This window comes from Lutra lutra, chromosome 15 (genome assembly GCF_902655055.1).
Source record: "Lutra lutra chromosome 15, mLutLut1.2, whole genome shotgun sequence".
Taxonomy (NCBI): domain Eukaryota; kingdom Metazoa; phylum Chordata; class Mammalia; order Carnivora; family Mustelidae; genus Lutra; species Lutra lutra.
This window is the reverse complement of record NC_062292.1, coordinates 5,181,187-5,195,070: the sequence shown is the minus strand read 5'-3', so window position 1 is coordinate 5,195,070 and position 13,884 is coordinate 5,181,187. Positions and strand designations below refer to the sequence as shown.

The following is a 13,884-nucleotide window of genomic DNA, read 5'->3' as shown; positions in this document are numbered from 1 at the left end:
CCCACCCCTGACCCCCTCTTTTTCTCACACGTGCACACACGCACACACACACACACAGAGCAGAGAAAATCGAGGTCATCCCCAGTCCCGACCTATACACCTGTGTTGTCAACAAACAGGTCTCACTAGAATGAAAACTTTTTCTTAGCTGGAACACATTCATGTGGCCTCTCCTTGCAAGTCAGGGCTGGGCCTTCACCCAGTTTCTCAAATGCTCATCGACTGAAGAAAACTACAGAGAGAAATGACCAAATCCTAGGGACTCTTCCCAGGGAGAAGAGCTTTGAAGCATTTCTTGACTCAGAACAAAACTAGGACCACCCGGCCTCCCAGCCGAGGCCCCCCAGCAGCTGTGACCTGGAAACGCAACTGTGTGTTCTCCCCTCCCCAGCCGAGGAGACCACGCAGAAGGCGGGAGGGGCCCGCCACGGCCACTGCCAAGTCTCCTGCTCGCTGAGACCCCAGCGACGGTGGAGCTGACACAACAGAGCTGGGGCAGGGAAGAGGAGGCTTGGGAGCCAGCAGGACTGTCTAAAATCCAGACCAAGCCCCAGTGCTCGAATTACCATTCAGACTCATTTCAAGATTGCAGAATGTGCTGGCGATGTTTTTCTAAAGGGCAACCCCGGTGCTCCCGAGATGGGAGGCACCCTCCCTTCTGACATACTTATTCCATCTTCCGGAGGTAGGGAGGGGACAGCGCTGGCTCAGCAGCCCTGTAATCTGCATCTGTAGCACCCATTTTGGCAGGGACATGAGAGCCACCTTGCTTGGAAATGAATGTTTATGTCTTAAGCTGGGAGGGTCCTTGCTAATTTCAGGATGCAGATGGCAAAGACCCCTGCGCCTTTCTTGGAGGTTCACATGACTCTTCTCTCCCCACTGAGCCCGTCACGGTGAATGGCAATCAGTGTTCAAAGCAAGTAAATTGAGCCATCATGGAAAGAACTTGGGAGACGCCCCCAGTTTCTCTGCCCCAGGACTCACCCCGAAGGTGCGGAGTGAGGGTCCCAGGATTGCAGTGGGAAGCTACTGGGAGCACTCACTGGTGTTTGCTGGTTTCCTTGGGTGGGGACATGGTGTTCTGTCCACCAGATCTGTCCTTTTCAACTCCCTTCTCCATGTGGCAAACCAACCCCAGCACCCCCGCCCCCGCTGAAGTTCACGAGACATGTGGGGCTTTACCCCCACCCAGAAGCGACATGGTTCGTGGCGGGCGCAGGCTGCCTGGGGTCAAAGCACAGCTCTGGTATGTGCTAGCCACACGCCGCTGCCTCAGTTCCCCCCTGCAAAACGAGGACAGTGGTGAAAGTGCCACAAGATCAGATGACCTAATACGTGTGAACGACACGCGAAATGAGCTCCTCTCCAGGAGGGTTAGCTGCCCCTGCCACTTGTCACTTTACTAAACCAGTCCAACCCGCCCAGCAGCCCCTGGAATGTGGGAGTTAGTGTTTGATTTCTCTGAGCGCAGCAGCCGGGAGTTCCCTCGCGGGGATCAGACACTCGAGGCCCATATACATCCAGGATGAACCGAGGCATGGCTGTGCTCTGAATTTTCTATCACTGATGTTTCTGACGATGAAATATATTGTTAAAATACACTCTCTTCACGAATAGGAAAATGACTTGAATTTCTCTCGCTTGCTTTAACCTTCTCTCCCCAACTAGATGCACCTCACCGATGTCCTACGACTACTAGCGGCAGGTTCGGCGGCCGGAATCGTCCATCAGTGGGTCTTTGTGGTCACCACGGTCCTGGACATTGTCAGCAGAGAAGAAGCCACTGGTCATCCAGACGAAGGCATTTACCTTTCCCTCCTGAAGGGGGTACAAGGCAGGAGGGTGGGGATCCCAGGGGAAAAGACATCACAGAAAACCCTGGGAGGGAAACCCTTCCCAGTCCTAGGATTCAGTCCTGCGCACGCTAGGGAGGTGAACAACCAAAAGGAGAATCTGGCGTGTCTATCTTTAAGAAGATTAAGTATGGATGTTCATTCTATGAAAATTCAGTAAGTGAAAATTTAACAAGTAAAAATAGCTAAATTAGAAAATAAATCCTGGGGTGCCTGGGTGGCCTCATCGGTTAAGCGTCTGCCTTTGGCTCAGGTCATGATCCTGTGGTCCTGGGATCGAGCCCCGTGTTGGGCTCCCTGTTCAGCGGGAAGGCTGCTTCCCCCTCCCCTCCCCCCACCCCCACTCATGCTCTGTTTCTCAAATAGATAAATAAAATCTTTAAAAAAAAAGTAATATAAACAAATGAAAAAATAGAAAATAAATCCTTACATTACTAAACAATTCAACAACACTCTCCCAAGTGTATTTTCAGCTCATGGAGGAGACCTGTTTGCCATCATCGGGGACTCTCGGGCAGGCTGAGCTAATAGCGTCCAGCCACCTGAGCTCTCCGTGGTTGTTATTCCAACACGCTGTGCCTATTCCTAGGCACCTACGACCCAAGCGACCAGCTCAGGAAGCACCATTTACTTACAGCTGGGCAACCTGCTGGGCAACCTGCTGACCCAGAGGAATGAAAGCCAGAGCAAGAATCCAGAAGTCTTTGGTTCAAGGACTGACTCTGCCACTTGCTTGCTATGTGACATTCAGCTGGTTTACTGGTTTCTTGGGCAAGCATTTCCTCCCTGGTAAAATCTGGAAGTGGAACTTGAAGATATCTATGCTCCCTAGCTCAGATATCCTGTGATTCGACCACATCAGTCCAGCCCCATTTTGATCATAGACAATCTTCTCAGAGAGGCTGCACGTCCTCTTCCTGTCACTGCAGGTAAAATTCAGTGGCAGCAGCCCGACTCCCACCCCGACCTAATCATGATGTGACCACAAGCCCCTTCTGATAAGATGGTAATTCCACAAAGTGAGAGCTGCATTCTTGGTGACTTTGCAAAATTGATTTCTCATGGGAATAAGTGTAATTAATAAATAATAAGTGCACATTATTTTTAATAGTGCACATAAATTGAAGCATTAATTTTTTGTATTGCATTTTTTGAATTTTCACAATTCAAAATCCCATTACATGTAACTTGTGCATTCCCTCTGATTTTTTAAACCTTCAAGAGAGGGATTGGAGGTGGTAGGAGAGATAGGTGATGGCACAAGGTCAGACTCGTTGGGGAAGGACCAGGGGTTTGAAGGAACCCTGCCATAGAATCATCCAAGACCAAGGAGATGCCCTAGAGAGGACCTAGGTCCTCCCTTGGGTGATCACTCTGTACTGAATTTGAGATGATTGGCCAATTTGGAAGTTAGATTTCTTTTTCTTTTTCTTCTTCTTTTTAAATTGAAATCACTCCTGGCTTGAATGCTGCCCAAAAATGTTCAACCCCCAAATTAAAAATGTCTAAATAGCCAAATCCTCTCTTCATCCTTTGGCACAAAGGAGCCATTTTGTGCTCTTCAAAATGGCTGACAGGAATTTTCTGAGGAAGCTACGGTCTGAAAACAAACCAGGGATTAGATTAGCTTCAGGTCTGAGACCTTGTGTTTGCAGCCATAGCTAGAAGCTAACGGATGTGTTTTTCCCAAACCAATGAAATAAAAAAATAGCCATGAAGATAAAAAAAAAAACTGTTCTCTAAATCTTCCCTTCCACGTCCTCCCTGCTGGTCCCCTTTAGATTGTAGGAGTTTGTGATTATAACTTTATTCACAACCCATTTCTTGTTTTCAAGTAGCTCCCTCTCCAAGATGAGATCGCAAAGCTTTGAAAATTGGAGGCGCTCCTCCCCTCACCCCAAAGAGCCATCTTTGACGAAGTGGTCTGTCAAAACGGAAGGAATTTGCTTTATGGCAGCTTCCCTTGTGGAATTATGTATGGGGACATTTAACAATACAGCATTTGCAATGGGCAGGTGAGAGCTGGCCAAGTTTTTGAAGGGGATTTCACAGACCAGGTCAGCAGGGAGATGGATGGGTGAGCTGCAGCGGATACAATTATCTGACTTTCTGAGCTGTTCTTTTGAAGCCTCTCCACTTAATAGAAAGAAAAAGAATAATCCTCTTTGCCAACCTTTTGTAGCTCAATCTTTATTGTTCCCACTAAAATCCAAAGAAAATGGACAAGATTCATTTTGTCCAGGAAGCATTTGTGTATTTTATATAGGTCTGAGCTTTGAAGCATTGATAGTTAAGTGAGAGAAAAGACAAAGATTTCCCTCTAATCTGAGGAAATCAAAGGGGGAATTTCTGAAGCTCTCTGGCCTAACTCAAAACAGTCCTGGGTGGCATCTCCAGATATACACCCCCTTTGCTACTGAACTCAGCATGGAAATTAGCACAGGCTCACAGAACGATGAAAATTAGGCCAGACCATAAAGAAGCAAGTCTGTCGGCAAATTAAGACTTTTTCATAAAACCTGAGAACGTGACCTACAGGACTAGGGAAGCTTTCTTTTCCTTATAGGCTCCCAATCACTCAACATCCATCTCTAAGATACTGGCCTGGTCAACGGGGCACTTGGCCAACCATCTGTAGGACTTTTTGATTCGGGGTGCATGATGGGTGCTTGGTTAATATTCACTCATTGATATGGCCAGTAGCTGACCAGATGGTTTGAATGAGTGGATATTAACAATAACTGTCAGTCTGGCAATACCAATCCTTGATGGCCAAAGTAGGTCACCAGAAACCACCTTATTGGGTTGCTTGCCGTTCTATTCTCAGGGCAGAAATAAAGAAAAGCATCACATGCATTTTGACTATTTTCATCAGAACTCATAAGATGGCCGCTGTGGAAAGAGTTGGTAAGAATTTGGGGAGCTCGCAAAATTTTCTGCTGATGGGTAAGTGTTCCTGAAACTACTTGTGTGCTGGGCTTCCACTATGAGAAAGGCTCACCATAGGGAACTATTCGTGCTGAGTTTTTAATTCTGAGTTCTAAGAACAACAACTTTTCCACCTTCTTTTGTCACCTCAATGCAGATGACAATGTCAACGGTGGGCCCAGGTGACCCACACATATCTGGGCTTGATTGTATGGAGGCAGACAGGATTTCTACAGGTGGCAGGCCGTGAGGTAGAGTCAGCATTCTCAGTAGAGAGAGCTGGAAGAAAGGTAGAATGAAGGAAACGAAAGAAAGACAGCAGGCTTACTTGGGAGATGGGGGAAGTTGGAGGCCAAGAGATTCTGCATCTCTAGGGAGGCCACCCCCACCTCTCAAGTATCCTAGACCTTCTAGTTTGCATAGAAGTTTTCTCTCCCTTCTGCACAGAGTCCCTAGAATGTGACATTTCAGCCCTACTGTTCAACTCCCCAGATTGCCAGCTGTGAGTTCAACCAATGTTTGTCCTTCCTTCTTCAGAGCTGTCATGCTGCCACCTATCACCTCGTAAAGACATAGGCCATACACACAAAACCACTTACTGTCGTGCACAAAAACACGTATCTGCAGACGCGAGACCTGTCCATCAGCATATGCATGCACTAGGCACAGCAGTGCATGAACACTGGGCACACACACACACACACACACACACAGGAACACACTAGAACACACATACAGCACAGCATCTCACACCAGCACATGCACGACACTCAGGCACAGACCCCCACACCCCCACCAGAGCTCTTGGGTAAACACACACAGGCACGGATGTTTGCCAGCACCCACCCTGAGCCACCACCCCCGTAGGACTGGGCTTGGGGACAGGCTTTCCCATGGTGGATTCCCTTGGCTCAGCTGCCTTCTCCCTGGAGCAGGTTGCTCTGGCCATGCTGCCTCCTGTGGCAACAGGCTGCCACCCCCACCCGTACCCCCAGGTTGTTTTTTCTGTTCTTTCCCCTAGAACAGCTCTTCTCTCCAAGTCCCACCGTCCCGCTCAGCCCGCATGAGGAAAGGGCAGTTCTAATGCAGGGCCGTCATTCACATTATGTCTTAGAACCAGTACAGTATTGCAGGGAGGGGACCTGGGGAAACACAGAAGCACACAGCTGAGCCTCTAGTATTTACAGTAATAGCGAGAAGGAGGAATGTGTCGTCTCCTAAATGGTGGTGGCGGCTTACATTCTGGGCTGTGCTCCCCGACCCCGAGGTTTGCAAAGGAAACGCACGCTTAGCCCAGCGCCCTATACACGTTCTGCAGAATCTCCTGAGTGCTCCTCTCCCCGGCCCTCCTCCCAGGCAACTTTGGGAAGGCAACAGATAGCCACATATTTGGTTCTTTAATGCTTCACTTTTGTGCCCTGCCTTGGATTTCTTATCTTGGTTTGTTTTGTGCCAGTGATAGCAAAAGGGTTTGCCCTCCCTGAGCTCAGATCAAGCAAGTGGACTCAAGGGTACGATCTGGCAAAAATAATTGAAAACTGATTACAGACATTTGTCATTCAAAGGCCATCCTCTCACTCCTTGAGGATCTTGTAAAAACAAAAAAAAACCCAAAACAACAACAACAACAAAACACAAATCTCAGCTCAGTCTGTGTGTAACGGTGCACTATTGCTTTAGAAAACCTCACACATACAAAGCCTTACATTCTTACCAAGCAGATCAATTGCAGTCTGTGACTTAGAATCAAAACCTCTCCAATGTCATTTACTTTAATTTTGCTTTACGATTTCATTTTCACATACAGGGAGGGCTGTGGTGGAGACAGGGCACACATGGAAACGGCCTGATTGCACACGGATGGGCATCCCTCCCAAGACAAGCTCCCAGATAGATGTATTTATTAAGAGTAAAACAGATATGGGGCACCAGAGTGGCTCAGTCATTAAGGGTCTGCCTTCAGCTCAGGTCATGATCCCAGGGTCCTGGGTCTGAGCAACGCATCTCATTGGGCTCCCTGCTCAGTGGGAAGTCTGCTTCTCCCTCTCCCAGTCCCCCTGCTTGTGTTTCCTCTCTCACTGTCTTTCTCTGAGTCAAATAAATAAACAAAGTCTTAAAAAAAAAAAAAAAGAGTAAAACAGATAAGATGGATTTTTCCCAGATTTGTGGGAAATGTGAGTTCAGAATTACAGTAGCATTCCAGAGAAAAACATAATTTCATATTAACGACCAAACATTTCATACTCAGCAGAAAAATTTATATTATGTGAGGATATTCAGCATCAAAATAACTATTTCTTCAAAAATTGAGAGGGAAATAGGAGTGAGTACTGACTAAAGGTAATACCTTCAGAAGTTTGCCTCAGAGCTCAGTCCCTGGGCGTACGCCATTGCAAACTGAAGAGCAAGGACCTGGGCTGCACAGAACATTTGAGAACGCATACCCTGAACAAGGGATTAGAGAGACAGTGTTTGGGGCCTGGTTCTGCTCTTAGGCAAGTCATCAGACTTCTAAGCATAATTTTGTTTATTTGTGAAAAGAGAATCCTACTCCTTTATCTGCCACCTGCCATAGAATGTGATGAGAACCAAGTGAGGAAGGCACTTTGCAAATAGAAGGGTCTGAGTGTATCAAGTGACCGACGGTCTGGACCGGGCGGGCAAGGATCCTGCCTGTCCTTGTTCAAATGTTTTCTATTTATTTTTTTCCCCTTGAGCCTGAAAATTGGTTGCTGAGTAGCACAAATCATAACAGGTAAGAAGAGGGGACAGTGGACGCTTCTAACGTTTCCCCCTCTGCAAATTTGGCTGCTTTAGACAGCAATCTGCTTTCTTTTTGAGTCCGTCCTTACCAACAAAGTCCTTGGGGGGCCCCCTGATAAATCTGCAGTCAATGCACAGGCATAAGGGACAAGCCAGAAAATGTTGGACTTCGTCCTTGGACCTTTCACAACAGAGGCTCCTGCTGGAGAGTTAAAAATACTGTGATAAGGTGGAAGCCCAGGTTTAAAAAAAAGCATTTGGAGCTGCAGGAAATCACGAAGTTTAGTTTCCTAATTCCGTGAGCCAATACCAGGAGGGTGGGGGGCTGATCAGTAAGTGTTCTTAAGCATTTTGTAATTTCAGGGCACCTGGGTGGCTCAGCTGGTTAAGCGGCTGCCTTTAGCTCAGGTCATGATCCTAGGGGCCTGGGTTTGAGTCCCACATCAGGCTCCTTGCTTGGCAGGGAGCCTACTTCTCCCTCTGCCTGCTCTGCCTGCTGTTCCTCCTGCTTGTGCTTTCTCTCTCTCTCTCTCTGTTAAATAAATAAATAAAATCTTAAAAAAAAAACCAACCAAAAAACTTTGTAATTTCAAGAATACATGTGGTTCATTCTGTAGGTGAAAGAGGTGTTCAACTCTCTCCTTTCTTGTCTCACAGATGAGAAGCCAAAGCCCAGACAGCGCTCGATGCTCAAGTTTGCATGGCAATTTAGCAACAACAAAGAAAAGGAAAAGTATTACTACCAGTGTTTCCAGCTATTGCGTTGGGAAAATGGCATTCTTTATCTTTTGCAAGTTGGGAGACTCAGGCCCCCAGGATACCGGCTACTGCTTTTCGAGCACCTTCTGTGTGCGGTCCTGAGTGACATTTCTGCTCCCCATGCCCGCAGACATCACCACCGCCATCTTGCAGAGGAAGAACAGGCTCTGAGGGCCGGCAGCTCCCCTCAGTGAAAGGCTGAGAAGGAACCACCCCTTGAATCCAGATCTTTCTACCTCCACGGCCCTCTCTTTCCTTCCCCATGTTGGAGCTCTAGAGAAGACCAGAACTACAGATGATCAGAGTTGGGAAAAAATTCTCTTTCCTCCATGATTGTTTTCAACAGAAGCCTTGAGTATCCTGTGAAACATTCTTTTACGTTAACCAGTTCTTTTCCTTGTCAGTCCTGGAGAAAGTAGCCCAAGGACAGAATTCAAAAGAAATTTTAAGAGCTACGAAAGTAAAGATTTTCTTGCAGGATTAGCTATAATAACAAAAATTAGAAACAGCCCAAGTGTCCAACAATAAAGAAGTAGGAAAATACAATGCATAAAATGGAAATTTTACTATGGAAATTTACATAGGAATTAAAAAAAATCATGTGGGATAAGAAAAAAAATGTTCATGATGGATTGCTAACAGAAAACAGCGCACGGAAATGCTTTTATGATGGTAACTACATAAAGATATGTATACACTTATAAGAAATATTGGAACGGAACACAAAGAAGTAAAAACGAAAAGTTACTGGGCTGGCTTATAAGATTATGGATTTAAACAATGTGTAACTTCCACAAATGGGTTTATGATATTTTTATTAAAATACCTCAAATTAAGAGAGGGGGGAAAACAGCGATAGCTACTTGGAACATTTAGTTAGTAACCTAGACCAAATCACACTACACTGGTTAGGCAACCTGTTTTTTTCTTCTTTCCATATTTTGAGGCAATTGGATATTGTGATTTTTGCCATAATCCACAAATTATTTTTCTGCTGGTACCTCTCCTTAATTAGTTTTCTTAAAGTTTATTGGTCAACATTCCCCAACATTTGATAGCCTTGTTTATTTTCTGCATTTCCCCTAGGGTTTAAACCAAGTCAGAAAAATTAATGTTTTTCTTTATTTGCTTATCGATTTATTTTTTGAGATAAAATATTATTTGAATCATATGAAATGATCTTGTTCGTAGGTCCAAAACAAATATTGGAAATTTTATATAAAAAATTTTAATAACAGCAGGTTTTATCTTAAACCATCCTTGCAACGCATTTTGAATCATTTTATTCACTGCCTTGTCTCCTCCACGAGCTTAATTTCTGTTTTTTTTTTTGTTTGTTTGTTTGGTTTAGATTTAAATGCTAAGTTCTCTAGAAGAAACGTCCAAATAATGCCACTCCAGTATATTCCCCAGCCAATAAACCATTAATTTAATTTAATTTAATTTAATGGAAACATCTAGATTCCTTTCATTCATTCACTTTTGAATTCATTCAACGAATATTCATTGTGCTTGGACTTGGCTCCCCGCAGGGTGCTAAGCTCTGGACACCTCGCGAGCAAGACTGAGGACTCCCTTCCCTCGGGGAACACACTGGTTTTTCAGGCCGGGAGGAATGGCTAAGTAAAGCAGTGACTAAACAATTCATTTCAACTAAAGTGTCAAGTGACTGGTGTGATTATTTTTTTAACCAAACTGACTGAGTGTTTGCTCAAATTGATTAAATCTACCATCAGCTCAGCGTGAGTAAGAGCTAACGTTGGCCCAAGCAGAGAAGAAGTCTGTGCCGAATGATCCCTGCTGTTTATTTAATCCATTAGCTGGCTTCGGTACATCCGGCTCAGGAGAAGAAAGATTCCCGAAGCCCGAAGCCCGAGTTTGGACCTCTCGAATGCAAAACAGTTCCCGAGTCAGTGCCTTAACCCTTCTAAATAAAACACAAGACATGATGCCTGGGGACTCCGGAAAGTAAAAGCGAACATCCAGTAAAAGTTAAGTCTAATTTTTTAAAGACAAAGGCAAACAGAAAGAGAATTTTAAACACATACAGGGGGCGGTCATTCCGAAGCAAGAGCTTCCCAGTACGGGGGCACCTTTCACACAGCTGTGGCTGTGGTCTGTGAGCCAGCAAGGGTGGGAAATGCCCAGGGAGAAAACGGAAGTAGGGCATCTGGATGAGAAGAGCCAGGTGATTGGATGTTGGTGAAAATACCACTGAGGCAAACCTTGTCCTGCATCACTTAGAAGCTCCCCTCATACCCAGCTCCGAGCACGTTAGCAATGATCTGGCATTCGAGAAGTTTGCATTTAACTATCCTGTCCCTGGGCAAGCACACTAAGCTTCCAGTCTCAAACCCGGGTGGCCATTGTGACCAGCGACGACCTGGAGGATTTTGTCTCGCATTTCCCCCTGCCCCCATTTATATTGCACATTTTGGAGCATATTCTTACTTCGGGGGAACACCCCCAACAGAACAAATTGTCTTAGAAAATAAATATGGTGGTTCTAATGCTCGTCCTGTGACCTGTCAAAGCTTGGATCCTTGTTCACGATTGGGCCCACCGCTCAGCTAGAGCCCCACAATGTTCCTGTGCTAGAATGGGTATGCTCAGAACTCGAAGGAGGGATGAGTTGGATTTCGACAGATGGAGAGAATGCCCAGTGCTGTTTACAAAACAGTTGAGAGCAAATTAAGAATTCTAACCATGGGTTTCCATTTCCTGTTGCTAGATATTGAGAACAAGAAAACAAACCATGATGTAATAATAGTAATAATTAATACCATTTCCATGTTTTGGCTGTCTGCTATGTATCAAGCACATTACATTCATTTCCCATCTTTACAACTTTACAAGGATAGTCATCCTTACTTTAGAGGGGAAAAACTAAGACCCAGAGAAGTCAAGCAACTTGCTTAAGGTTGCACAGCTAGGAAAGTGGCGGTACTGGGATTCCATCTGTGATTGACCTACTTTTGCTACCACATCCAGCTGCCTCCCTAGAAGCGGAGCATGGGAGTCTGCAGTCCCCAAGATTTTGTGTCACAGCTGCATATCCTTGCTTCACAGGACAATGGCCACATAGACCATGGAGTTCTTGGCCACTGTGGGGTAGGGAATTATAGGAACTGAGAGCTGACGGCACTGCAGGCAAATTAGGCCTGTGCCGTTAAGCACACCACCTTTGTTACTTCCAGCCGCAGACCCCGGGGACTGTCCTGGCAGACTCTCACCCAGGGACACCTCCTCATGTAGACAGATTAGGTCATTATTTACTTTGATCCTCATGATCTGGACATTTCCATAAAGGGCAAGTGGAAAAATCTTAATAAAAAGTGGATTAAAAAAAGGGGGGGGGGTTGGGGATGGGTGACTTAATTGAGCAAGAACAGAGAGAAGACCTCAACTCAAATTCTGTCAGCAGCCTTTCCGCCAAGTGAAGTCGCAAAGGCAACATGGTGCTGTTTGTGGCCCTCGGTGTTAAAGGCCCAAGTCTCCCCTCACCCCACCTCATCTGGGCGAGACACTTGGAAGAACTTTCATTTAGGAGCCTTCTATAGAAGTAGCTGAAATGTCCATCTCCACCCCAGCAAAGCAAGGGGCATGGAAAGATGAAAAATCCAGTCAATCTAACGTTCTCCTCCTGGGCGCCATTGTGGAGATGGGCACCGTCCCCATCTAGTCTGCTGGGTGGGGTTTTGTTTGCCATTCTTGGCAGCCACCACCACCCAAGCAGCTTTTCTTTTTCTCCTCTAACCCTACTTGGCTGTTCCCTTGGCCCCAAGGCCAACACAAACGGACAGGTGAGGAAACCCTTCTTGGCAGAAATATCTCCATGGCCTGAAGCCCAGGGTCTGAGGCTGTTGCCGTCCACTCTTCCCTGGAACTCACTAACTCACAGACTGTCGTGGTCGTCTTGTCCCCTGCACACAGGATGGGCTGTCTCAGGCTTGCTGAGAGCCCTCACCCCACAGCGCCATGTGACTCATACCCAACAAAGGCTTTTCTGAGAAGAACTCTGCGATCTTACAGAAAACCCCACGATTACTTAGTCCTCAGAACCCCTGAGGCACCAAGCTGAGGCTGTGCCACGTTCCTTGTCAGGAGCAGAAGCACCAGCGGCCTCTCCAGCCCTCCCACCATGGTGGCTAAACAGTCTCCCAGGCCGAGGCAACCCGTGAGGTGGAGGAAGGTCGTTTGTGGTGACCACCCTCCCCGTTTCTCCAGATTCAAATACAGGTGGTCCCGTTTCTTATAAAAGTGCCGTGGCCCAACCCCTCGAGACAGTCTGTTTTGTTAATTCTTTTCACATGTTCTGCTCATTACCTGGCCTAGGAAACACGGTGGGAGTGAAAGCGTTCTAGAAAATCCAGGCTCCCATGAGCTAAAACAAGGCGAGGGTTGGTTGGTAGTCACAGTGGCGACTTAACAGGTCACAGCCTCTCCTCTGTCCCTACATTCTGTCAGCATCTCTAGCTTTCTGGCCTCAGATGGAGAGCTGCTTGCAGTGAGGGGTGGTGGGTGAGTCACGAAGCCCGCGATGGGTGTGTCACTTGGCCGCCCTTGGCCATGGACGTGGGGGCAGCCATGACAGAGCTGCGTCGTGACATGCACCCCGAGGAAGACCCCTTCCCTCCTTCATTGACCCCGCTGCTTAGTCCCTGCCCATCCAGGTACTCTGACCCCGGCTGACCACCGAGAGGAGCTTCTGTTGGAAAGGGAAGAAGGAAAGGGGCTGAGTGACGGAGCCAGCAAGGAGGTAAAGGAAGGTGCCGTGACGGGCCATCAGAGATACTCGCTCTCCTTTGCTCCACACTGGTCCTGCCTCAGTCGTCTTCCTTCTCCTTCCTCCCCGTCCTTCCCCCTCCGTGGGCTTTCCTCTCTCCTTTTATTACTGGAAATACCTGTCCCCGGGGCAGGTGTGTTCAAGCCGCTGGCCCTGAAGCGATGCCCAGCTTGGCTGTGAGGAGCCGATGCCGGTCCAGCCGGATCCTCCCGGCCCGGCCGCCCCTTGATTTGGGGAGAACAGGATTCAAAAGACGCACCAGCTCCTCACTCGCCCTCCCCTACGTCCCCCCCAACACACACATGCACAGAGTTTCTAGACGCTCCTTGCCATCGATACGTCTGGCCTTACCTGTAACCGGGAGCTGTGCCTGCAGCAAGACCAGGGAAACCAGCACCTTCCACGCCATCTTGTCCTTCCCCCCAGGACGGTGCCCGGACGCCGAGGCTGTGGCAGCCATGGCCGGGACGCGAGAGCAGAGGAGTCCGCTGGCTTTGTTCTGCCGCTGCCTCCTCAGGAAGTGGAGGACTATGGGGCTTTGAGAAGCTCACACCTGCCAGCGGGGCCAAGAAGCTCACACTCCCCCTTTCGGTTCATAGGCAGGAAGCTCCGGAGGTTTGAGGGTTTGAGGCGGGTGTGGGTCTAAAATTTTGCCTTTTCTCTCACTTAACAATTGTTTTACTCTCTTTTTTTTTCTCGAACTTTTGTCCAATGTTTATCTAATTCCTGTCTTGGTTGGTGAAGTCAGTCCCAAGGCCAATAGGAGCTCACATTGCCTGCGAGGACATTTGC

At 47.2% G+C, this 13,884-nt stretch overlaps 1 protein-coding gene across 2 annotated transcripts in view; it reads right to left on the bottom strand.

Moving 5' to 3' along the window:
* The window catches only part of CD247 (CD247 molecule), a 68,724-nt gene extending 55,096 nt beyond the window's left edge, over positions 1-13,628 (bottom strand). For both annotated transcript variants that reach the window (XM_047705531.1, XM_047705532.1), the window contains exon 1: positions 13,444-13,628. In XM_047705531.1, coding sequence (XP_047561487.1) covers positions 13,444-13,552 — 109 coding nt within the window. In that variant the 5' untranslated portion in view covers positions 13,553-13,628. The remainder of the gene's footprint in view (positions 1-13,443) is intronic.
* Positions 13,629-13,884: the final 256 nt, after the last annotated feature.